Source organism: Dipodomys spectabilis, unplaced genomic scaffold (genome assembly GCF_019054845.1).
Source record: "Dipodomys spectabilis isolate Male_0828 unplaced genomic scaffold, ASM1905484v1 ptg000054l, whole genome shotgun sequence".
NCBI lineage: Eukaryota > Metazoa > Chordata > Mammalia > Rodentia > Heteromyidae > Dipodomys > Dipodomys spectabilis.
Genome location: NW_024870731.1, coordinates 2,646,289 through 2,673,115, shown reverse-complemented (window position 1 = coordinate 2,673,115; position 26,827 = coordinate 2,646,289). Strand labels below are relative to the sequence as shown.

The 26,827-nt window shown below is 39.8% G+C and overlaps 1 protein-coding gene across 4 annotated transcripts in view; it reads right to left on the bottom strand.

Annotated features, from left to right (window-relative positions):
* Erc2 (ELKS/RAB6-interacting/CAST family member 2) overlaps positions 1–26,827 on the bottom strand; it is a 789,311-nt gene that overhangs the window by 609,230 nt on the left and 153,254 nt on the right. For 3 of the 4 annotated variants that reach the window (XM_042679903.1, XM_042679901.1, XM_042679902.1), the window contains exon 2: positions 23,176–23,592. In XM_042679903.1, the coding sequence (XP_042535837.1) occupies positions 23,176–23,592 (417 nt within the window). Of the gene's footprint in view, positions 1–23,175; positions 23,593–24,238; positions 24,263–26,827 lie in introns of all 4 variants that reach the window. The other variant, XM_042679900.1, reaches the window with a different exon arrangement.

The window sequence follows — 26,827 nt, the reverse complement described above, 5'->3', positions numbered from 1 at the left end:
GCCCTATCAGTTAATGAGGCATTGCGTATGGACACTCCACAGTGGAAGCCATCTTGTGACTGCATTCCAAAGTCAGCTATAACAAAACAGCAGATGTCCTGAGGAGGGAAAGCTTTCTCCCTCCACAACAAAACCATCTAAGAAGAGGGGAAAATTAGGTAGGCAAAATGGTAAATTACAGTTAAAAGACGAATTTTTAAGTATCCAATGAGAATATAAGAACACCTCTTTCTATTTTTTTAATTTGGGGGGAGGGAGTGGGGAGGGGTGAAGGGGAGTGGAGGAGTGAGGGTTGGGGGAAGTGGAAGAGTTGGGGTGGGGAGGGACCAGGTACCAAAGAGCTGAAGATCTGGACAGTCTCCATCTTACCTAGCAGCCCCGGGAGGAGAGGGGGTCTGGACACCTTCCAGACCCATGTGGCCAGAGGCAGGTAGACTGTGGGCTCAATCAGCTCTGTGTGGGGCGCAGGGGAAGGCAGGGGACCTTGGGTGGAGTGGGTGGTGAGTACCCTGAGTGGGTAGGACTACCAAGGACCAGAAGATGCCATCTTGACGCATGTCATCTTTAGTTCTGGTGTCTTTGTGAGACATACTTGCCTGGGGCACCATGAAAGGAGGGTACTGTCGATCACACAGCCTGGGGGGGGGGGGGTGGGCATCTCAGGGGAAATGGTCCAGAAAGGCCAGCCTGTGCAGGCATCCTGAGACCCCTTGCCCAGGGCCAGTGTGGCAGGGAGAGTTGTGGGAGGTGGTGGTGATGGCCCTGTGGCAGTAGCCTTACAGGTCAGCATGGGAGTGCAGGCTAGGTCACCAGCATGTTGGGAGCAGAAGGGGGGCCTGGCCTAAGGTTTTGAAGGTTGCAGGCAGATTGGGATAGAGCAAGATGCTGCCTAACAGAGCACAGACTGCAAAATGGAGTCTCCTCATGAAGTTTTTGTTTTTTGGTTTTTTTTACTCATGAAGTTTTACACACACACACACAGTGCAGGGCTGGCAGGGAGTAAGTGTGCCTTAATGTAACTGTCTTCTAAATAACCACCCACTGGGGGCTTCCAGTCACAGAAGCACATTCATTCTTCTGGAGAAGGCCAAAGTCCAGATGTGCTGGGTGGGGCCCCACCTCCCACCCTGGGTCCCTAGGACACTGTCCTTCCTCCCCTTCCAGCTTGCAGGGGTCCCAGGCAGCCCTTGGGGTATGGCTGCAACAGTCACCATGTCCCTGATTGTCCCACATAGCCTGGCTCCCTGTGTGACTTGTGTGGCCTTTCCCCTTCTCTTCCCTCAAAAGGCCATGGCTTGTTTGATTTGGCCTATCTTATAGTTACAAGACACTCTCATCCCCTGGTCCTTCCCCAGTCATATCCATGAGGACCCTTCCTTTAAATGAGCACAGGCCAGAGGCAAAAGGAAGGGCCTTCTGTGGGTCACCATTTTGCTCTGCTTGTTGAGTTATGAAAATCCACTCCTGAACCATTGCAGTTTTGAGATGACTGCCCACACAGCCCCCTGCAGCAGCAGCGACCTCATTCCTAAGTGTTGGCATAGTGCTCCAGGCCACGTGTGTGACACCCCAACAGGAATGCCCTTCCCTCAAAAACACCCCACTCTCCCTCTTTGCCCCTTTGGAGTTCTCCGTGAGGCCTAGGCTTAAAAGAGCAACCATAACTGAAGTATAAAAGACTATGAGCTGGGTACCAGTGACTCACACCTGTAATCTTAGCTACTCAGGAGGCTGAGACCTGAGGATCCCAGATTGAAGCCAGTCCAGGCAGAAAACTCCCCATGAGACTCATCTCCAATTAACCACTCAAAAAAAGCTAGACGTGGCACTGTGGCTCTAGTGGTAGAGCACTAGCCTTGAGCTCAAAGAGGCTCAAGGACACTGCCCAGGCTCCAAGTTCAAGCTCCACAACTGACCAAAAAAGAAAAAAGACTCTATGGAGAGCCTATTAGTATAATCTTGTAGAAAGACTAGGTCAAGGCCCAACAAAATCAACACCAGGAAATGGGTACTTGTGGGGGGTGGGAGGAGCAGGGGAGGGAGGCAAAGGGAGAGGGGAAGACAAAGAGGGGAAAGGAGGGAGTGAGCATTTCTAAAAAAAAAAAAAGGGAAAATTATTTTAAGTTTTACACAGAAGGAACTAACTGCCAAGGCCTTCTGTCAGATCACTAGCATGAGACGATCAAAACTGAAGGACTCTTCTTCCCACAGGACCAGACACTTCAAAACAGTACCTGTCAATTTCAAAACCACCATGTTTATCACTATGCTTTGTAGTTCAGGGAAGTAAATCATTGCTAAACATTAACTTTCTAAAGTCCTATTATGGAGGGAGAACAGCTCCCATTCAGGATGAGGTCCTATGAAGGATAAATATCCCCAAATAACTAAAATCCTTCAAGTTAGCCAAGGCCAAGACATATCCTGGCTGAAATGTAACTACTGTGGCCCAATCTGAGCTGCCACATTTTCCACCAAAATTGCAGTCTACTTATCCATGTTATCTATTATTTGTAATTTCCTTTCCCTTCTTCTAGAGAGACTCTTGAGGAAGACCACGGCTAAAAATAGCCTAAGAGCAAGCTGTACTTCCTTCTCACAATTATTTTACCTTCTGAAAAAATTAATCCAAAAACTGCACTCCCATTCAAACAGTCCGGAATACAAGGAACAAGACTAAGGGGTACGAAGCAAGTCAGGGTTTCTCACTTTATCCTTACCTAGTCTCTAGCAGGACATGCAAGCATAGAGTGACCAACTCCATCTAGATTGTGCAGGAAATTTTCAGTTTTAATGTAAGTCCTGTACAATCATAGACAATGGCTCTATATACAATGGTCCTTCACATTTCAGCAGTATGGGACTTTAGATAAGCTATTTACAGTGAAGGGGAAGAATATGTTCTCAGAAACACATTGTTAGGCAAAGTATTTCATTACTAAGTAAACAGAAAAAAGCATACTGGCAAAGACCTTGGTGATATCGCATAGTACACAGCTAGGTTATATTAAAGAGTCTATTGCCCCTAGGTTACTAACTTGTACAGCACATTACTGTACTGAACACTAGAAGCAACTGAGACACAATAATATTTGTATATATAAACATTTGGCAACTATGACATCACTAGGCAACACGAATTTTTCACCTTCATTATAATCTTACTGGATCTGGATCCCCATCATATATGTAGTCAGTTACTAGACAAACATCACAGGATTGTACTTGTAATTTGCATAAAAATTGTCCCAACAAGTCAGGTTTAATACATTTTTATAAGTATCTGACTTCATGGATACACCTATATTACATATTATTTTTTAATAAATATTGCCTGAATATCCATGTCAAGTTAGATGGATCCAAAACCATGAGAATGGCTAATCTTAACAAATCAGAAGATTTTAAAATACATGCCAGATTAAGACAATGGCATGATAAAAGAAAGGGAAAAAGGGAAAAATATGGAGTTCCAAAACAGTCAATTCTTGGACAACCAAGAATTATACTAATGGTCACAAAAATAATACCGCTTCGAAAATCTAGTTGCTACAGCATAGGAATCAAGTTTATCCTATGAGCTACTTCTTCCCTAAATAGCTTTACATTTAGCTGCCATCTACTCTACCTTTCCCACCTTTAAATGAGACCATTAAGAGTTCACAAAGTTCAGGGTAATGAGCTTTCCAGAATCAGTTTCCCAAGCAATGAGAGAGCCAGACCACAAGAGCCACAGCTTAAAGAAAGTAGATCATTCAAAAATAAAAATCTGTAAACAAGCAGATTCTTTATGGCCTACTCTACTGGTAGAGCACTTACTCAGACATATGGCTTTTGCACCCTCTTTTACCATCACTACAAATAACAGTGAAGGAAGCAGCCAAGGAAAATAGGTTTATAAAGACAGGGAAGGAAACCAGCCCAACTAAAATTCTAATAAAAACAGGGTGTCCCCCTCACCCTTCAGGTCTATTTGCTCATTTAATTCTTATGACAGAGATTTTTTTCAGTCTCATTTTGTAGGGAAGAAACCAGGATCTCAGAAAGCTTTACTAACTTGTGCAATGTCATACCACTATTAATTGCAAGTCCTGTCAGGCTCTGAAGCTCCTGCCCTTCTGCTACCTCAGTTGCCCTGAACAGATCTTTAGGTCAACATATCTCAAACCTTCCTGGGTTCATTGTTCTCCTGCAGATCCTGCAACAATGCACCTAGGGGCCAGAAGCTGAGCTTGAACTCTGGGCCTGGGCGCTGTCCCTCAGCTCTTCAGCTCAAGGCTAGCACTCTACCACTTGAGCCACCGCGCCACTTCCAGTTTTCTGGTTGTTTATTGGAGATAGGAGTCTCAGGGACTTTCCTGCCCAGGCCGCTTTTCCTGATCCTCAGTTCTCAACCTCCTGTGTAGCTATGATTACAGGTGTGAGCCACTGGCACACAGCCTGGAGATATTTTTGATCAACACAACTTGGAGTAGGAATAGTGCTACCAGCATCTCTCAGCAGCAAAGGTCAAGGATAATTGCTAAGCATCCTACAGTGTGCAGGATAGCACTAATAACTAACAAAGAAGCATCCATCCCAGAATGCTAACAGTACTTTAGATGAAAAATCCTGCTCCGAAGGTCCCAAGTCATTTAAACTTTCCTAAACTGTTTTATAAAGTTGTACTGAGGTGAAAAGCAACCCCCATATTTCAAAACTAAATAAATACAGGCAGAAAGGTTAACACCACACAACCCATGGCTAGAATATGATGAAGTTTAATTTCCTCACAAGTATACTTCATTGTACTGAAGAAAATCAAATCACTGATTACAAGCAAGAGTTTCAGAAACTGCCAGAGTTTTCTCTAAAGTCTTTGTTTCTTAGCAATGGAAGTCACATTGAAAGGCAAAAGATAAGATTATTTTTAGATACAATTTTCTAATTTCCTGTTCAGACATCTCAAACTTTCCTGGGTGGCAAGGATCATATGAAGCCATCTTTTATTATTCCGCATTAGCTATTGCTACCCACCATCCATATTATGCTGGGATATTGCTACAGTCTACAGCCAGCCTTCACCCAGTGTCCAAACTCATGTAAATAAATTCCAGTTTCCAAAGACATGTAAATGAATGAATGAATTCTCTTGTCTTCAGAAATTCAGCTTTCTGCTTCTCCTTCCTCTATAAAGATTTCCATCTCAATGTTTTTTCATTGCTTTCCTTCTCCCCACTGTGTCCTAAACACAGTTTTTCTCTGATACTTTGGCCCTACTCATTCCTTACATTTTTAGCTGTGGTTCCTATTTCAAGGAATCCTCTTCAATTCCCTTCTATGTTCCACTGTCATCACCTTAATTCAACCTTAGAAACAGTCATCTAACTTGCAAAACGAATTCCTAATTGGTGGGTACAGGATTCAAAGGACCAGCATGGAATCCAGCTGTGGAGAAGGTATGGATTGTTATACTCCTCTGAGAAGTCCTGGACTTAAAAGACAGCTGAACTAACCCCACCGAGCCCAAGTCTACACTCATTCTCATTCATTCTGTCTCTGTCTCTGTGTCTGTGTCTGTCTCTGTGTCTGTCTGTCTCTCTCTCTCTCTCTCTCTCTCTCTCTCTCTCTCTCTCTCTCTCTCTCCCCCCCCCCCCTCTGATGGCTAGGAATAGAGACCTTGTGACCATCCAGAACCTCCCTGTGAGTTTCTGGGTACTATGATTCCATTTCCTCAACTAGTAAGAGGAGATTAACAGGTTCATTTCATTAGGACTTCTGTGAGGATTAAACTGATGAGTTGCTAAATATTGAGAGTTTAAAACCATGCCAGAACACTGAGACAGATCTGTGCTAGCCATGTTGGTGACGACACTCAATTTAGCAGGCCAAAATTCCAAGGAAGAGCTCAGTGGTGTGAATGCCAGTAATCAAAAACAGAATCACCATGAACTCCTTGACCTAATGTACTGAGAAGCAAATGAGCCATTTCTTCTGAGTTCATACAAATCATGCAGGGCTTTATTCTAATTATGAGAAGATATTGGAAGAGTCAAATAATGCATGTATTTCTTCAAGGATGCCAACATCATGAAAGATAAGGGATAGTTAAGAAACTGATGCAAACCATAAGAGACTGGTACTCATTGTGGTTAATGGTATTTTATTATATAAAGCAAAAATGGTAATTTTCTAGGTGTCAAAGTTATACTTGTTACTTACAATGTTAATATTAGGAAATACTAGGAAAAGGATATACAGAAGCTCTCTGCATTATTCTTGAAGTTGCTCTCTAAGTCTAAAAGTAGTTTGAGAACAGGTACCAGTCTCATGCCTGTAACCCTAACTACTCAAGAGGCTCAGATCAGACCTGGCTGAGTGGAGTTCAAAGCCAACAAGAGCAGAAAAGACCATTAGACTTCATAACCAACAGAAAGCATAGACAGAGGCATGACCCATGTGGTAGAGCACCAACAAAGCCAGCAAGCTAAGTAAAAGCAAGGCTCTGAGTCCAAACTCTAGTACTATTCCTCCTTAAAAATCAGTTTTAAGCCAGATGCTGGTGGCTCACACCTGTAATTCTAGCTACTCAGGAGGCTGAGGTATGAGGATCGTGGTTCAAAGCCAGCTCAGGCAAGAAAGTTCATGAGACTCTTATCTCCGCTCAAAAACTGGAAGTAGCACTGTAGCTCAAAGTGCTAGAGTGCTAGCCTTGAACAAAAGAGCTCACAGACAGGGCCCAGGCCCTGACTTAAAGCTCCACGACTGATTTAAAAAATAAAAAAAAAAAAAGCAGTTTTAATCATTCCACAATCATTTACAGGGTTCTTATCACATTCCTAGGGCAGTGCTAGACCTTCAGAATATTCCACAGAGTAATAGTAAAGGCTAATTTAATAACTGCTACGAGCAATATGTGCATAGTCAGGAACCACAATCCAGCTAGGACAGAAGACAATAAAGGTGAGGGTAAATCTGCAAAGACTATTGTAGGAGAAACAAGGATTGGTCAGGAAAAGATAAAAGAGGAAGCAAGCCTGGATCAGTAGAGAAGCCACACAAACACAGACATAGAGCCCAGAGGCTGACTGTTCAGCCAAACAAGAGTTTTCACTCAGTGAGAGACAAGAGAGAGAAACAGGAGATAAAATCAGAAAAGTAGGCAGGGTTCTACTGAGCACTTTGTCAAGGGTCTTTAGCTTGTTCTCAAAGCAATGAAAGCAACTAAAGGGACAGAAAAGTGTTTTTCTAAGATGATTCAGATAGCAGCATGAAGGGTGAACTATACGAAGTACAAAGGGAGAGTTAGGTTTGGGTTAGGAGCATGACTCAAGTGGAAGAATGTTTACTTTGCAAGCACAAGGTCCTGAGTTCAAACAGTAGAACAACTCAAAGCAAAGGGTTAGATCCAAGAGTACTATTGTTAACATGGTTATGGTTGTGATGTATACTATGAGCAGAGGGGTTGTAAAAAAATTATTTTCAAATTCTAACAGTACTGTAATATGTTAGGCCAACCAAATTACAACTTCTCCTTGCCTCAATAATCCTCACTTGTTAAAGGGGGGGGGCCTCCTAACTAGGATTAAATTTTATAATGACTGGTAAAATCCCAAACACAAAGTGTAGCTATTATAAGCGCTGTTTACATAAAACTAATGAAACATCACTCTATTAAAGATACTAATGCTAAATCATAAGAATCTGTCATCCAAAAAAATTTATTGACTTTTGTGGTCTCCTCATCCAGTTTGCTATATATAGAAAATATTATGGTGCTTATTATATGATAGTCAATATGTATCTCTGTTCATGATTTGTATTGTTGGTAGGAGACAAATAGGGATTAACAGTAATAATAAAGAACAGTGTGCAACGTGCTGCTATTACAAATGAATAAGATGTGATTACTTCTTTCAGTGGATGTACAGTCTCTAGAGGAGAGCAATTAAAATAATAGTAAACCAACACTTGGTGAGCAAGCTTTACATGTATTTAACATGTGTTACATTCAAATTAATGTATGAACCACTGTGATTCATATATTTATTACACAATATGATCATCTTTTTAACACTCAATTATAAGGTGAAACAGGACATCAGAGATCACCCTTAAGTTTTCATAGCTCAGAACACCTATACCCCAATATATCACCAATAAAATGTCACCAGCAGTGTTTACTCCTGAACTCAGTGATTTGAAAGGGAAGAAGTATCTTGCTTTACAAGGAGGTCAACTGATGTGAAGACAACTCTGGCTTATTCTTCACTTTTCTCATGGAAACACAAATGATATTTGTTGAGCCAAGTCCTATGCAAATGGCCTTGCATGGGACCAAAGAGGAAACTCCTAGACCAAAAAGAAAACTCGCAAACTGGGTGCAAAGGTTTTATAGGAGGCAGATAACACTGCTGAGTAGAATTCTAGTAGGTTGAAAGTGTCCTGTAAATTTCCCTAACATTCTCAAATCTCTTACAAAAGTGTAGAACAGCCACTAGGACAATTAACCTCATAAAACAGCAATGCAGATCAAAACACCAGCATTGGTTAAAATAAGAGAAATAAATAGCTAAGAGAAAGAGTAAGATTTTAAATAAAGTCATAATGGAAACCAGATGAGAAGTTTCAATAGGAAAAGAGTTTCAAAGAAAACAAACCAGGAAGAGAAGAACTGAAATGGAAGAAATTACTAGACGTTATTTTGACTTTCTACTGAACAGCACATGGTACCCCAGTCCTCACTCCTGAGATCAAGTTCCCTGTGAGGTCTTGGGCATGTTATTTCACTGTTGTGATTGAGCACAGTCCACATCCACACTTCACATAGTTGTTCTAAAGAGTACCAGGTACAGCACTGAGCCCATACCTGTACCAATATAGCAATGGTAGAGACCATGATGATCATTTATGTGATGAACACCATTTACGAAAACATTCAAGATACGATTCCATTAGCCTTCCTGTCTCTCCACCATAGGCCCAGTGATTCTCAGATGCACAGTGCCACAATATTCCTCTGAAGGCTGCTGGAGTCTAGGAATTATAGTCCCCATGGACAATTTTCCTTGAGTCCTCTATATAAGAGGAAATGACTGTAGGGTAGAAAGCAAAGAGCATAAGCACAGCACAGAAAACTGGGCAAAGATAATGAGTTTCAAAAATGTTTCAAGTCTTCTGTCATGATGTGCCAGATGTGGCCACTCTGCACATGACCCTCTAGTTCCCATTAAACTCCCCGTGTCACTCTACCTGTAAGTGTTGCTTAAAAGGCATACTAAGCTGCTGGGGTTTGGGTGGGCAAGATTTTTACAGTGTCTCAGGTTTCCAATGTGCAACTGGCAAGAAACCAGGCCTTGTGCAGCACTATGATTTTTGAAACAATTAAAGCTTAAGTTTTTAAAATCATCTAAGCTTTGGCATGTATCATAAAAATATTGCAACAGAGATCACTGGCAGGAAGGTGTAGTAGAATACCTACAGGAAGAGTCATTGCTGTACAGCAATATTCACAAGGCACTATATACAACTTGGGAAGGGGATGAAGGGGAGCAAAAGAGGAAGAAAAATGAGGGAGGGGGTAACAAGTTCAACAAGAAATGTACACACTACCTTACTTATGTAACTATAACCCCTCTGCAGATCACCTTGACAATCAAATTAAAATTTAAAAAAAAAGAGTCACTGCTGCTGTCTATAATAAACACAGATTCTGCATCTTTTTTGAGGACCCTGCCAGAATGATATAGGCCCCTCCATTTGGATTCCTTTTTGGATGCAGATGAAAAAACAAGGAATTAAGTTCCAGGATGCTTGAAAGTAAACAGGTAGAGGATAGGTACTGCAACATTGTTTTTGTTTTTATTTTGGTGGGTCGTGGGGCCTCAATTGTAGGCCTGGGCACTGTCCCTCAACTCTTCAGCTCAAGGATAGCACTCTACCACTTGAGGCACAGTGCCACTTCCAGCTTTTTCTGCTTATGTGGTGCTGAGGAATCGAACCCAGGGCCTCATGCATGCAAGGTAAGCACTCTACCACTGAGCCACCTTCCCAGCCCAAGTACTGCCACTTTTTATAGAGATATGTTTAAAGATGGCTTACTAAGAAGTATAAAAAGAAAGCAACACTAAGAAAAGTTCCAGTCCTACAACCTACCAAAAAAAAAGAAAACTAAAGGAAATTAAGCTAGAGTGACAGCTACTCTCTTGACAAGGTGGGAGATATGTCAAGTATTGATAAAGCATTTCCTTGGCAAATAACTACCAGCCTGAGTGAGAGACACTCAAAGAACACAGAAATTCTGCCACCAATCTGTGAGATTCTCTGCAAAAAGACAGCTCTGCTCCATTAGTAACTGTTAAAATTATGCACTAACTAGTTCATGCTGGGAGTCCAAATCTTCCCATCTAGCTTCATTAAATGATTAGATTGAATTCATACAGGGAAAGAGAAAAACTTAAACATAGAAAAATAGAAGTGAGGAGTGTGAACAAAATCCTGTACTACTTAGAATGAGGAAAGGAGGCTAAAACTAGTGGGCTTGGTCAAGTGGGTCAAAAAGTAAAGGTTTTAATTGCATAAATAGCCATCCATGAGTTCATACTTTAATGTGATATGCATAAGTACTTGCTGCTATTTTAGAATTTGCTTTGAGATGTAGTAGGCCTCTGTCTGAAGCAAGAGTTTTAATAGCAATAATAAAAATACTTAATAGTACTTAAAGCATGCATGTGTGGTCATGATGCTTTAAAGAAGAAAAAGAAAAGGTAATTCTGAACATCTGTACTACATTTCCACATGATAAAACCACTACACTCCAAAATCATTCCGAGGTTTGGTGGTGCTGGGGGGTAGGGAGCAGTTTATGTAGAGAAGTGTTTATTTAAAAAGCAGAAAAGGAGACTCAACGGCCATTTAAAGGAAAACAGGGACAAACAAACAACAAACAAAATAAAACTGCCAATTAATATGAAGAGTCCAGTAGTCAGAAAGTGAATTTTATGTGTCTTCACAGATCCAAAATTATTGCCTCCATAAATACTCCTGAGAATCAAATAACTTTTATTTTCACAAAGTCTCAACCTTCCCTTATAATATCTCAGATCAAAACACCATTCCCACCCCTTCCCATAGATTTCTTTTCCAAGACTAGCCTCATTCCCAGATCTACATTTTCTGAGAGAGTAGAAGGGTGAGGAGGAGGGTGTTTGGAATTAGTTAGCGTCTTTCAATCAACTAATCTCTCTATCTCTCACACATATACCATTTAGATATCTTTCCCAGCTCAAACCCTAACCCCATGTGCCCTCAACACACCTGTTTCATAGTTGGATCCTCTGTGGTTCACATGTGGTGTGATGATCTGAGTTGCTCTTCCTCAGGAAGGGAAGTTTCAAGCAGGTGGAGCTGGGAATGTCTACACTTGCCAGGGCCCCAGGCTAGCTACCAAAAGGACGTATCATTCCCTCTGCACCAGCTGTCCACAAACTGGCTTTGGCCCTCAGGGTATTTTGCAATGTCTAGAGATATTTTTGTTATTGTCATTATTACAATTTGGGGAAAGGTCCAGGTGTCACTTGAATCTAATAAACAGAGGCCTGGAATGCTGCTAAAAACCCTACAATGCTAAGAACAGCCCTTGAAATAAAGAATTATTTTGCCCCAAAAGTCAATGGTACTGAGATTAAACCACTCTGGGCTCCATCAAGGAAGTAAAATCCCAGCAAAAAGCAGGGTATTCCCCAAAATGCTCAAAGAGCACAGAAGCAGACAGCAGTGCAGAGTGCTGAGGGACCTGCCATCCTGACTAGCACCTGGCCCTACCTGATGAGCACTTTCCACAGGAAAACCTAGTACATTAACTCTGCAGCATATTAACAACCACTGTGTGTTTTATGATGTGACCTTTGTTTCTAAACCAGTTCCTTCAAAGCAGCTACAGCACTATGTAACCCTAAAAAGTATTAGCAAACACACATACTTTTGAGAAAAAAAAAAAGGAAGAGGAGAAGCTTATGTTTTTAATTAAGAGCCCCTAGTTCAGAGAGGGAATGGGTGGCACCCAACTGTAATCTCACCTACTCAGGAGATGATGGCAGGAGGATCATTTCCAAAAACACATGATCCTATCTTCAAAAGAGGACTCAGTACATGACACAAAAAGTAGAGTGCTTGGGTCCCAGTACTAAGTGAAAGGAATGTTAATACCATTCCCCATTTCTCAATTACTTTGTAAACAGGAGGGTACCTCACATACAGTCCCTTTTATTTCCAAAATCCATCAATCCTAAAGTGTTTCAGAATTTTGTGATATTTGGCAATATTCAATGTACTAAGATCACAGATCTAATAATTAAAACAAGTATGTCTCCTTTGGGCGATATAATTACACAAGAAAGAACTAAGGTCTGATATACTGCATGTAACTAACCGAGGACAAGCTTTTTACCAATTGTCTTGATTCAAAAACTATTTGCTAACTCAGACCCATACTTTTTCTTAAGGGTTGGGTTGTAAATATTTTAAGCTTTGTGGACCAAGAGGCAAAATAGAGAGTATAATACGTATCATTTCAAACCATTTTAAAAAGTAAAAACCATTCTTAGCTTCTAGGCCAGGAGAAGAAAACAAACAAACAAACAAACAGGCAGCAAGCCACATTTACACACTTAGTCCATAAGCTATATTTACCAGCTTGATCTAAATGAGAGTTAAGTCTTATATAATGTTTTGCTTGAAAATCTCAACTCACCTTTGCTTCTCTTTTTTCTACAAACTACAATATATGCTTGTATTTTCTCTTTAGTGAGGAAGGCATAAGTCATTCTTATAAAAGTCACAGCTAAAATAACCTAATGACTCCTAGAAATCATCCAGTAGCAGTTCCATTGGCTTCACATCATCCAAAACACTAAAGAGACCTTTCAGTCTATATGGGTAGCTAAAAACACAAAGTAGCTCTTTCGTGTCCAAACCAGAGTGGGTAGGAAAGTTGATTTTTCTTTACCAAATTTCAGCTGATTGACACAAAAAGAAATCTGAAATATCCAATGAAAACTACATAAAAAGTAAAGCTGGCTTGGGAAGCAAGCAAAGCACTTCTTTTTGGCAGTATGGGAATCATAAAGTAAATATAATACTGCAAAGAAAAGGTCACTTGGAACAGATCAAATGCAATAGGTCCAACTGGGACCACCTATTTGTGCTTATTCTTTGTTTAGGAAACTAAAAACTGATCTATTCTCCTAAGAATGTACGTAAGGCCAGGCACTTTCATTCTTAGAACTTAACCATGGACTGGAGAGACTTGGCCCTGTGGCTGCTTTCTCTACAAGCCCTGTTTACCCTTTCCACTGCTCAGTGACTACAGATGTGTTATGGTCTCTGATTCAACAGGAGCTGATAAGATATGGTAAGAGAAAAAAAAAAGAGACCGCCTTTTACATTTCCCCTTCTTTCATTAAACAAAGGAAATGACTCTGAACAAGAGTAACAGAAGCCTTGTCTGTATTCTACTCTGCATCAGACTGAAATCCCTGACAGTCTCAAGAGGTGGTTAGGAAAAGGTACCCAAGACAAAACAAGCCTAGATTTGAATCCCAGATCCATTACTACGTGTTCTGAGAACCTGGATCAGTCAGATGACCTCTCTAGGCTTTAACCCCTTCCTGTTAGAGGTAGGAAAACAACACCTACTTCAGACTACCACTGGGAGGATATGATGGCATTCCTGAAATGTGATTAGCACAGGAAATCTTTGTGTGTCCTTAGTAAATGACACAGGTCACCAAAGCTTAATATTTCTGAGCCTCAAGTTTCTTCAAGGGTTCCAGATGCATCCACGAAAATAAACCACCACACCTCCTCTACCTTGACAGTATTACTGCTCACACTTTAAAACTAGCATATTGCCAAACTTGATATAACCAAACTTGTCTCCTCTTCTAATCCCACAGTTTGTAAAACATATTAATATCCCCACAGCACAAGAGCTGACTACAGGCTCTTCACTATCATTTCCTCATCTCCAATGAACAATATTGGCTTCAGGATATCAACAAACTCAACACATGCAAAGTCTTTTCTCTTCTCTTTTTTTTTTTTTTTTGGGTCCGGTCATGGGGCCTGAACTCTGGGCTTAGGCGCTGTCCCTCAGCTCTTCAGCTCAAGGCTAGGGCTCTACCACTTGAGCCACAGCACCACTTCCGGCTTTTTTCTTTTTGCTTATGTGGTGCTGAGGAATCGAACCCAGGGCCTCTGGCATGCAAGGCAAGCGCTCTACCACTGAGCCACCTTCCCAGCCCGCAAAGTCTTTTCTCACTTCCAGTTCCTCCTGCTGATAACTCCTATTTGTCTCTACTGACCTGTCATTGCCCATATACTCACAGTGGCTACCTCTTCCTCTTCAAGCTCCCTGAACCGAGTTGTTAAGGTCCTAGATGCAAGTGGAAATGACCTGTGTCTCCAACTGCCAAGCCACCATCCAGATTTAGACCCTTGGTCATCTGAACCACACCTCAGGATCTAACTTCTCTGCTTTGTTTAGTCTCTTCCCATCCAATCATTCCACTCTCCAAAGCAAGTATTCTCAAAAACTCCACAGAGCCTAGGGAATAAAAGCCAATTCCGTATCTGGCATTCATGAGCTCTCATTAACCTAACCCTAAGGCATCTGTTCAGATTTATTTATTTCCCCTTTTGAAAGGCAGTTTCAACTATTCTAATTTGGAAGTTCCAAAACCCACCATAGTACCCACTTCTGTAGCTTGTGTCATACATCTCTTCTCTCACTTCCTTTGTGTTCTGAAATTCTTCCTGTCTTTGGAGACCAGCTATGATATGGATCAAGTCCATTGTCAGCTTCTTGCCTTTGTGCTGCCTGGAACTTAAATGTCACTTGATGTCCTCTTTGTTAACTACCACAATAAAGAGTAACAGTGACAATGACAAGTACAAACTCTATAGAGACAGACTGCATGGGTTCCAATCCCAGCTACAAAACATGCTATGTGATAGGGGACAACTTAGCACTTTGTATTTGTTTTCTTATCGATACAATGAGGTGAAAGCAAAAAATAATTTCTTAGTGTAGCACCTGGAAAAGATTAAGCTTTAGTAACCATGAGTTGGTGTGTGTGTATATGTATGTGTGTGTACATGTGCACATGCATGTGCACATGCATTCCTGCCTTGTGGCTTGAATTCGTGACTGTTCCTGAGCTTATTTGCTCAGCTTTTTTTGCTGGTTAATTTAATAGGAGTCTCACAAACTTTCCTGCCCAGGATGGCTTGGAACAGTAATCCTCAGGTCTCAGCCACCTAAGTAGCTAGAATTACAGGCAAGAGCCATTGGTGAATCTCTAAACATAAAATAGGCATGGATATTTCCACAATATCATGTTTAACATGTGCTCAACATGTTTAACACATTATCTTCAAATCTCCAGCTCCAATCCAGACATGAAGCACTGATAAGGAAGACATTTTTTTTTAAATGGAGCTTGTACAATGTTTAAGAACTTTCCCAATAGTAACTAAGTAAGCCGCAGTGCAACTCTCTGGATATTGTTAAACCATTTTATCACTCTTTAAAATATTTATTGAACATCTAATTCAATGGATAAGGCCTGTAAATAATGATGTAGTATTATGATCAGGTAAAAAAAAAACTGATAGGAAGCAATTGCTCAGTTCTTTCATATGGATAGGAAATGATCCTATGTATACAATGTTGTTTTCTGAGCTAAGCTTTGTTAGTAGAGAAGGAATACAATTAGTTTATAGAGTTAGAATCAGAAATGCTTACTTCTACAAAATTGTGGCACAGTCAACAGAACAAAAGACAAGTGTGTTAAAGAGAAAGAGATTTTATAAAACAAGGCAACTCAAAACAACATTGAAATTCCATCTCACCCCAGTTAGAATGGCCATTATGAAGAAATCTATAAATAACAGATGCTGCCAGGGATATGACCAAAAGGGAATGCTACTACACTTTTGGTGGGAGTGTAAACTTGTTCAACCACTATGGAAAGCATAGTTTGAGTTTCCTCAAAACACTAAACATAGATCTACCCTATGATCCAGCAATCCCACTCCTGGGCATTTATCCAAATGACTACAAACAAGGCATACTAAAGCTACTAACACAACCATGTTTATTGCAGTATTATTTACCATAGCTAAGATATGGAACCAACCCAGATGCCTCTCAGTAGATGAATGGATCAAGAAAATGTGGTATATATGCACAATGGAGTTCTATGCTTCCATCGAAAGAATGATACTGCCCCACTTGTAAGAAAATGGAAAGACCTGGCAAAAATTATATTAAGTGTAACAAGCCAGACCCAAAGAAAGAAATGTAGGTTGCATGGTTTCCCTCATTTGTAATAACTAGAATATGTCTATGACAGTCTTAGCAGAGGATCACAACAACCCAATCAGTAGGTGCATATGGCTGTATATAATGAAGAATATCAAACTGAACTCCAAGAATTGGAAACGGGTTTTTATTATGTTCTCTTTGCAGTTATTTCTAAATTTTTTTGTTTTGGTTTTCTGTACCTTTTGTCCTGTATGTTTATCTGATCTGTGGAATGGAAAAGGGATCACAAAAACAGCAGGACAAAAACAGCAGGACAAAGGATGAAATAAAACAACAATGATACTCACTAGACACTATGTTGGAAATGAACTTTACAATTTGAGGGGAATAGAGTGGGGAGGGAAAATAATGTGTTCTTTGTATGAAAAAGCTAAAGAACAAAGTAAACCCTTATTACATCAAGCCTTGTCTTATCAAATCCATTTATATCACACTGTTTCAGACTACACTAGTAAGGAACATGAGTGTCAGCCAATCCTTGGGTTCAAGTTAGCTCAATGGGCAATGATTTATACCTTCCAAACAAGTTGAGATTGCCATCTTTTTATTATTGTTGTTCCCTGCCAGATACAAAAGTAGTTTCACCTTTAGCCTTCTCCAGACCACAGATAGTTAAGAATACACTAAAGCAACCCACCCTATTCATATGCAATTCCTGCCAGTTCCAAGTCTCTTAAAAGAATGCACTGAAGAAAGCCAGGAGATGGAGTTTATGCAAGGTTCAACACCCCTGCCTGAGAATGAATCACAAAACCACTAGCACTCCATTCCCCAGCCTTATACCAGCCAGGCCCAGCCTAGTCAAACAGTGCACAATGAAAAAGAAATCAGGAGGACACTAAACTTCAAACCTCAAGTACATTTTAAAAGCTGTTTTAGATTCATTTTTAAGTGAACAGAGGTCAGGCAGCTTCTATATTCAAGCTGAGTTATTATTACTAGTTTAATAGCAATAATCAGACACATTTTTCTACTCAAAATATTTAATTATTTAGTACATTCTAAAACCCAGTGAAAATATTGAAATAGCACAATAAACATTACTCAGGGGCTGGGAAGGTGGCTCAGTGGCAGAGTGCCTGCCCAGCATGCCTGAGGCCCTGGGTTCGATTCCTCAGCACCACATTAAGCAGAAAAAGCCAGAAATGGTGCTTTGGCTCAAGTGGTAGAGCGTTAGCCTTGAGCTGAAGAGCTGAGGGACAGCGCCCAGGCCCAGAGTTCAGGCCCACAACCAACAACAACAACAACAAAATTACTCAGGTTTTGGCAATGGGAAACAGTAATTGTATATTGTTTCACATTTTGTAGGTCATGAATTAAAAGCACATTTTTTTTCTTAGCATAGCACTTTTCAAAATTATCTTACAAAGAACACTACCACAAGAAAATATAAGTCAAATATATTTGAGAAACACTGCCTTACCCAATCCTGGATCTAACAGATGTCCATCTGGATGCTACACAGTGAGGAGTCCTACAGTAAATGCCTGAAATTCAGTATTTCCCCAAGTTCATTTAACCCTGACAGTCCTTTTTTCTCTCAACACATATCAATATACTTACAAAATGGCTATTCTGCCCAGCACATTCTAAGAAAGTTTCTTATAGAAAAGGGATAAAATTATCTAGCAAGATGTTGGACTGTATGCATCGCCCAAGTGGTAGACTGCAAACCATGAACAAGAAAGCTTGAGATGGCGTAAGCTTGAAATAGCTTAAGAGCTGAGACCCTGGAGCAAGACTGATTCAAATACAATTTTTATGTAACAAGGTTATTTTATATTTTGGGGACATTATTGGTGCTGAAACTCAAGGTCTTCATATTCCCTCAGCTTTCTTACTCATGGCTAGCACGCTACCCTCTACCAGCATTTTGCTGGTTAACTGGAGATAGAGTCTTGCAGACTTCTCTGCTAGATTCAAACTAGGGTCTTCTAGGCCTCAGCCTCCTCAGCCTCCACACACAAAACAAGTGTGTGCCACTGGTGCTAGGCTGGAAAAGGTTCTCTTTTTTTCTTGTTTTTGTTTTTGTTTTATATCCTTCCTGGGGTTGAACTACAGGTATGCACTATACCACTTGAGCTACAGCTCCATTTCTGGCTTTTGGAGTAGTTTATTGAAGAAGAGTCTCACAGATTTTCCTGCACTGACTGGCTTGGAACCATGATGCTCCGATCTCAGCTTCCTGAGAAGCTAGGATTACAAGTATGAGCCACCAGCAAGAAAAGGTTCTTGATTTCATTTGTTCCTCAGTTCCCACCAAGTAAGATGGCCAAATAACAGCACCTACCTCTTAGGCATGAGCCTTTTCCATCTGAGTAGAATAGACTTCTGACAAACTTACCCACCTGCTCTTCAGCACTCAGTTCAGCCTGACTCCCCTCAAAATAAACGACCTTCCCTGACTACACAATATGATATTAGCCTCTACCAGGTTACAACTGTTTCTCTCTTTTTTTATTCATGATACTTCTCTACTTAACTACAAATTGATTTCATCCCAATAGAATACCTTTAAGCCAAACTAGCGTTTATCTTTGCTATATGTATCAATAGAGCTTCTTTAAGAATTCACCCAATGATGATTAATTAATGGCTTTGAGAATTCAATGTGAATCAATACAAAATACTCCTAAAAATACTCTTCATAGTGTCTGACACACTTTTTAAAAACCCATATAAATGCTTCTAAAAACTTTAACAACTGAGAAGTTACATACTCATAACTATAAAATCTTTAACTTTCAATTCTGCAGTGCCTCTTCTTGCTAATAGTACTAGTAAAACATTTCATGACATTTGTTCAACAATATGCTGGTAAATAGGCTTTATATAGATCAAGATGAGAGAAGTGAGGATCAGGAGTAGTATTTGCCAATATCCATTGGGACAAATATTCCAAATATGACCAACTTTAGGCTATCAGTGATACAATAATAGGCTCACAAAAGTCCTAGAAAATCAACAAAGGACTCTCACAAGTTGTCTTCTTACAATGTTCTCTTGGGAAGGATTCTTTCAAGCCTCTATGTTTTATTTGTTGAATTCAAGTTTAAAATTAAATTTTTGTAGAGATCTATTCCCGATATTCTCCCTTCCTGATCAGCCAAGAAAAGGGCTGTACTCAGAAGTTTCTCAAGCTTCTCAGCCATCTTGAACATTCAGCACCCTTGCTGGGTATCAAAAATAAAGTAGCTGCTTTTTCCAACTATAGTTTTAAGACCACAGTTTTAAGATAACATATGTGAATTTCAAAATTCACAATCTACATAGAATAATAACTTCTAGTAATTATTGTTCCTCTTCTATAAATCAGATGGGAGGTCTTTGCAGTGAGGCAGGGGAGTTTCTGCTCTATTATATTGCTCTATAACAAGTTCCTCAGAAATTAAGCCACTTAAAACAACACACACCAATTATCTCACAGTTTCTGTAGGTCAGAAATCCAGACACAGCTTAGCAGGGTCCTCTGCTTCATGGTCTTTCATAAGGTTGCAATCAAGGTACATCAGCCCAGAGCCTGTCATTGCATCCGAAGGCTTGTGTAGGGAAGGATTCACCTCCAAGTACACTAGGTGGCTGATGGAAGTTTTCAGTGTTTTGTGGCTGTTAGCCTGAATATCTCCATTCTTCATTGGATGTTGGCTGGTAGCTACCCTCATCTCCTTACTACATGGGCTTCTCCACATAGTAGCTTGCTTCATTAAAACATGCAAACTAAGAAGGCATCAATCTGCTTGTAAGATGAAAGCAAAGTCTCATGAAACATAATCATGGAAGTAACAAAAAGGTAAAATTAGTTGTTATTTAGTTCAATAGATTAGTTAGGGCCCAGGGCCCCTGGAAAATGGAGTACACTGCTAACCTGGTAAGGACAGACCTGACAGCAAAAATGCAAAATTGTCACAAAATCCTAGCCACAGAAAATAGAATGTAGTATTTCTGGCTCTTCTAGTTCCCAAAAACTTTAGAGGTAGGAAAGCTCAAGACAGACCTAACTGAAAAGGACAGTTGTAGGTCCATAGTGACTCAGTAAGTCTTTTCTGATTGGTTGGTTGTCCTATGCCTCATTTACATGGGGTATGACCAATCAGAGGACAACTTAAGGTATAGAAATCTTTGAACTCGGCCACTTGCAGGCTGAGGAGCAACAGCCTTTGACAAGGACCCTTCTTGCCTGAATAAAGTTCTTCACACTCACCTTTCTTTGTCCGTGGATTCCATTCTTCCAGCATGAGAGACAAGAACCTGAGAAGGTGACTGTGGCAGCAGCCAGTAGTGAAGCTGCAACACTAGTAGGTGTTATCTGCTACACAACTGTAACACTAGCATTGCCTGCTACCCAGCTGCCACACCAGCAAGTGTTGCCTGATGCAGGGCTGCAATACCAGCTGTCATTGCCTGTTATGGAGCCAGAAGAGCTAGGAAATGAATAGACTCTGCTTACCACAAATACAGCAGAGGGGGAAAAAAAGGCATAGTATCAATAACTTTGACATCTCACTATCTTTGCCATGTTCTACCATTTAAATACAAGTCTCTAAGATTAGCCTGCAGCCAAGAAATGGAAATCAGCCAAGGGTATGGATTCTGTGGTAGGAATCTTTGGAGACCATCTTAGAAGTCTGCCCACCACATGCTAGAATACAGATGGGAAGACCCAACCCAACACCTCTTTAAGCATCTCAATATGAAACTAAGCCGTATGGCTTTCCCTAGCATGTGGCTAAGGTCACATTAAAACCAAGCAAGGGAGAGTAAAAGTAGAGAACATTAGGGTGTGGGCAGTACTGTGGCATATCTAGCCATATGGATATGACCATATGAAATGAGTTTATCAAAATGAACTCCAAGAAATGGAAACAAGAGGTTTTTTATTTTATTGTTTGCAGTTATTTCTTTTTTCTTTCTTTTTTCTCCTTCAGTTTATTCCCTGGTGTCATTGTTGTTGTTGTTTTTCTGTATACTCTGTATTGTATTTAAATTTAATTGAAAAGGTCAGATAAGTTGATGTTAGGCAAAATGAACCCCAAGATAAGGACTCAAGTGGTTTTTCTTTCTTGCTACTATTGTTTCTAACATATTTATAAGGTGATTTTTTTGTTACTTTGTATGTCCCTCCCCCCTAGTATAACCCCTGTTTTTACTGTATTTGATGTTGGTATAATTTTGGGAGTGGAAGGGAAAAAACAAATGGTTTAAATAGGGATACAGGTGGACCCATTGCAACAATGAAATATACAAGATGCTATGTCAAAAACTGAACTTTACAACTTGGGAGGGGAGTGTGGTCGTGGAGATGGAAGGGCAGGGATGGTAAGGGAAAAACAAAGGAGGCAACAATGCTGTTTGATAAAAAAAATGTACTCTTATTACCTTGCTTGTGCAATTGTAACCCCTCTGTACCATATTTTCACAATAAAAAACTTACTAATAATAAAAAATAAATTTAATTGGTTTGGGGAAGTGAAGGGGAATCACAGTATGGGTGGGATAAAGGATGAACCAATTCTACAATGATACTCACAAGACATTATGATGGAAATGAACTTTACAGCTTGGGAGGGAGGAGAGGAGTGGGGGAAAGTGGGAGAAAATGAGAGAGAGGGTAACACTAGTCAAAAAGAAATGTACTTATTATCTTACTTACATAACTATAACCCCTCTGTACATCACCTTTGCAATAAAATTTAAATTCAAAAAAGTAAAAAGAATAGAGAGCATTTGGTGTGAAGATCCAAAAGTTTAAGCAAATGTCCTAAGCAAATAAACATTTCCTAGGAGCATCTGCATTTTCCAATCTCATCATGAAAGCCAGGCAAGAAGGGCTGCCTATCTGAACAGGTATTCAATGCTATGAAATGTAGTCTACTCTATAATTCTTATTTAGTGCTGTAAATACTTTGAGTACAATACATTCAATACCATTTTATAGCTTGTGATTTTCTGGGTGATATATGTCGCCCCTAAAAGTTTTCCTATATGATTTCATTTTTCTAAAGCTGGGCCTCATTATGTAGCTAAGACTTGCCTAGGACCCACTGTGTGACCCAGGCCGAGCTCAAACCTGTTATCCCCCTGCCCTCAGGGCCTTCTAAGTCTGGGATTCCAGGTATGCTCCACCACGCTTGACTATGACACCTTTAAGATCCATATCTACCACAATGGCAAAGAATTGCTATAACCATTTCAAACGCTGGATGTAACTCACATTTTTCCTAAGCTTTAACAAGCCACATATTCTCAGATACCTGAGCATTCCAACATTCAGTGGTGGTAGCAGGCCAGAGAGATAGCCTCTGGAGGACTCCAAATGATATAATTCACTACAGGCAAAACACAAACTCAGAAAACCTGCAACAGTCTGTTCTAGACAAATGTAAGTGCAGACAAAGATTATCTTAAGCCTAAATGTTCAAAATTGGTCTGGACATTTTACCCTTCTTCCCAGAGCCACCAGCCATATGTTTTACTCTATAAATTCAGGTAGATTAATGTAAAAATACTTCAGTTCATTGTGTTGCTAAGCACCTATTTGTTTTCCTCCTTAGACAATGCTTGATAAAGAACTAAACTTAAGCAGAGCTGTAATTAAATTCCCCCAAACCATAGTCACATGTGGAAAGCAACCGTAACCACCTTGGAGTTGCCATATACTATCCATGCTTGGAATCCTCAATATGCCTTGAGTAACAATGGAACATACCTGTATTCTCAAGCAGATGTATGGGATCTTCCAACCTGTGAAAATAGCTCGATAACACACTTCCTAGAATAAGGTTTATGGGCAATTCACTGAATGCTCTTACCTCTCTGAGATGGATGTTTTCCTTCTCTTTCTGGTCTAAGATCACTTCCAAGTGGCTGACTTGAGACTCAGCCTCTGCCATGCGGCGGGTGCGTTCATTGTCATCCTCAAGGCTTTTGGATGGCAAACCTTTACTCTGTAACATTTCAAGGAGCTTTTTAATGGACTCATCTCGGGCATTGAGGGTCTGTTTCTGCGTTTCAATCCTCAGCTCCATTTCCTCCAGTGTCTTCCGCAGAAGGAACAACTCCTTGGCCTGCCTGTCATGCTCAGCTTGGAGCCTCCGGAAGTTTTCCTCAGTCAGCTCAATGGTAAAGTGCTCCGCCCCACGGTTACCACTCTCTTGCTGCAGGAGGTGGTTGAGATCTCTCTGCGTTCGCAGCTCATCTTGAAGGGCCTGGATTGTCAGTTGCAGGTGCTACAATGAGAAAGAGGGAGCGGGAAAGGGGAAAAAAAGGGAGATTGTCAATGTAAGTGCCAAGCACTGTCTGCTGTTACCACATCATGAAGATGGAATGTTAATCATGAGGTCCAGGGGGCCAGCCATGAAGTCTTCCAGGGTGATTTCAGAAGCATGGGACAGCACATGAAAAGGGGGAAATTAATTCAGTGATGTTATCTGAATGTCTTAGGAGAAGAGAAATGTACACATACACATATACAGTTTATTAGTGTCAATCACAAGGGAAAATATATGTCTACTGTGTTTTAAATTAGGAAGGGAAAGGGTTAAGGGAAACTTTCACAAAACACATCTTCATTATGCCCACAATGCTCCAGACTCAGTATTCCTTGTTTCCTAAGATGTTCTTTATTCTACTATTCATTGTTTTCCATAATAAATACACAGCCATCTAAAAATGAAAATAATAGTATCCACTACAGTAGACACAAACAAGGACTTATTTTTTTTTTTACAAGTAAAGCTGTGAGCAGGTTTGGTAAACAGGATTACTGCCTCTGCAAGCAGAAGGGAACAAATGCAGACACAGACAAAACACACCAAACACACAGAGGTGAGGCTATACAGAGCAAAACAAACAGGCTGCAAAGAGTGGACAAACCTTGGTTCTTCTGGCATCCAGTAACTGAACAGCATGGGAAATGAAAAAAATGAAGCAAAAAATCAACACAAAGAAAAGTCCAGGGCAAGCAAAGGATATTTAACAGAAAAAGAAATTAATCCACATAAAGTACTTTCACAGAAAATAAAAAAATAAGAAAAAAATCCATTTCTTATTAGACCAAAGACCCAAAGCTACACAGAGTCTACAGCATTGATGTTTGGTAAGCATGAAAAAATATCTTGGAAGTACAACGTTGTACAATTTTGCTCAACTTTGTGAAAATCTGAAAACTCATAAATTTTACACTTTATTTATTTATTGCACCTTTTGTTTTGCTAAATCTCACTAACCCAAAAACCCAAAGTTTGGATGTCTTACCAGAGAAGAAATCACCAAACTACAGAATCATCTATATGTTGTTTCAAGTCACTACTGCAACCAAAATAAGCGAGAGCACCAGAGAATTAAAGAGTTAGCAATGAGGGGAGAAAGGGACCCTTGGCTGCTGGTGAATTCAGCAACACATTCCCCTCAGAGCAACCTCCAGGCTGGCCAGAAGAGGTTGCTACAGCTCAAAGGTGTAGTCCAGGGACAAACTAGGGGACTTCATAAATAGCAGTCATTCATTCACTCACACACTTATCCTGTCGGTGGACTAGACATAACACTAAGCAATCAAGACAGATATGCAACACAGCTGAAGCTCACAGTATTATTAAAGGCATGGATATTGCTATGTTTAAGTTATACAAGCATTAGAGAAATCAACATTTTGAAATCTTTCTGAAATTTTATAGTGGATACTTAAAAGGTTTTGAGGTATTTCTGAGTATGGCATACACACAAAAACAAGAACTGTGTAACACCCCCTTGGATTACATTTTTGTATGAGCATGCATAGTGGACTATCCTCTTTAGGAATCTTCATTAAGAAATTCCTGAAACATAGAAAATAGAGCTCTCATTCTGATCCTTGTGCCATAGTGTATCACAGAGCACTGATTAAAGGAAACAATTAGTATTTGATGACACAAATTGTTTTTGTAATACAATACACCTTTGTAAAGTATAAAATTCGGTGGCTGTTACTAAATCCATAAATTTATACAACACCAACAAAATAAATTTTTGAACATTCCTATCACTTAGAAAGAAACCACCCCTCTCCTCTTTAGCAGACATTCTGCATTCCTCTGATAGCACCAGACCCTGGAAACCACTAATATGCTTTCTATATCTACACGTTTGCCTCTTCTGGACATTTTATTATCAATGGGTACAGGAAATAAGTGGTTTCTTTCAATTATCATGTGCTCAAGTTTATCTGTGCTATAACAAGTATTTTTTGTAATTGAATAATAAAATTCTATTTTAGGAATATGCCACATGTTATTTATGTTGATTAATGCACGAATATCCATAGCAGCATTATTCAAATTAGCCAAAAATGGATCAAACAACTAAAGATCAAACAACTAAAGAGTTGGTAAATAAAATGTGGTATATGCATTCAATGGAGTGCCATCAGCATTAGAGGAATGAAGTACTGATAAATTAAAAGGATGAAGCATGAAAACATTATGCCAATGTAAAAGAAGTCAACCATTATGATTCTATCCATGGAATGTCCAGATTAAGTATATCCATAGACAAGAATAAATTGCCAGAAATTGGGAGGAGGAATCGGTAGAAGATTCTTTTGAGGATGATGAAATGTTTTCTAATGAAATACAGGTATTATTTGCACAACTTTGTGAAAATACTAAAATTTATTAATTCTACGCATTGTATTGTGAACTTCATGGTAAATAAAGCTGTTCCATTCACATACATCAAATTTTGAAAAAAAAACAAGAAACAAAAAACCCTGGCTTACTTCATTTAATATGATTTTTTCCAAGTCTTTCCATTTTCTTATAAATGGGGTGATATCATTCTTTCTAATGGAAGCACAGAATTCTATTGTGTATATATACCACAATTTCTTGATCCATTCATCTACTGAGGGGCATCTGGGTTGGTTCCATATCTTAGCTATGGTAAACAATGATCCTATGGTTTCCCTCAATACTAATTAGTATACTTCTAGGATAGTACTAGCAGATGAGCAGAAAAGCTCACTAGCTATGTACATATGACCACATCAGATAATGCTAAGCAAAATGAACTCCAAGGCATGAACACAAGAGGTTTTGCTCTGTCATTGTTGTTTTTAATATACAAATTTTTTCTTTTGTGTTTTTTTTCTATGGTTTATCACCTGTTATCCACTGTATTTGATTTTGGTACCCTGGGTATTATATATACCTTTATCTGAATTAGGGAAGAGAAGAGGAACAACAAAATGGTGAGAGAAAGGACGAGAGGGAAGCCAATGCAACAGCAATACTATGTTGGAAATGAACTGTACAACTTGGGGAGGGGGATGGGGGAAGGGTACGTGGGAGAGAAATGGGAGAGGGGTAACAAGCTTGAAAAGAAATGTATTCGCTACCTTGCTTATGTAGTTGTAGCCCCTCTGTACATCACCTTGACAATAAAATTAAACTAAAAAAAATCAGGTGAAATCACAGAATAGGATCTTTT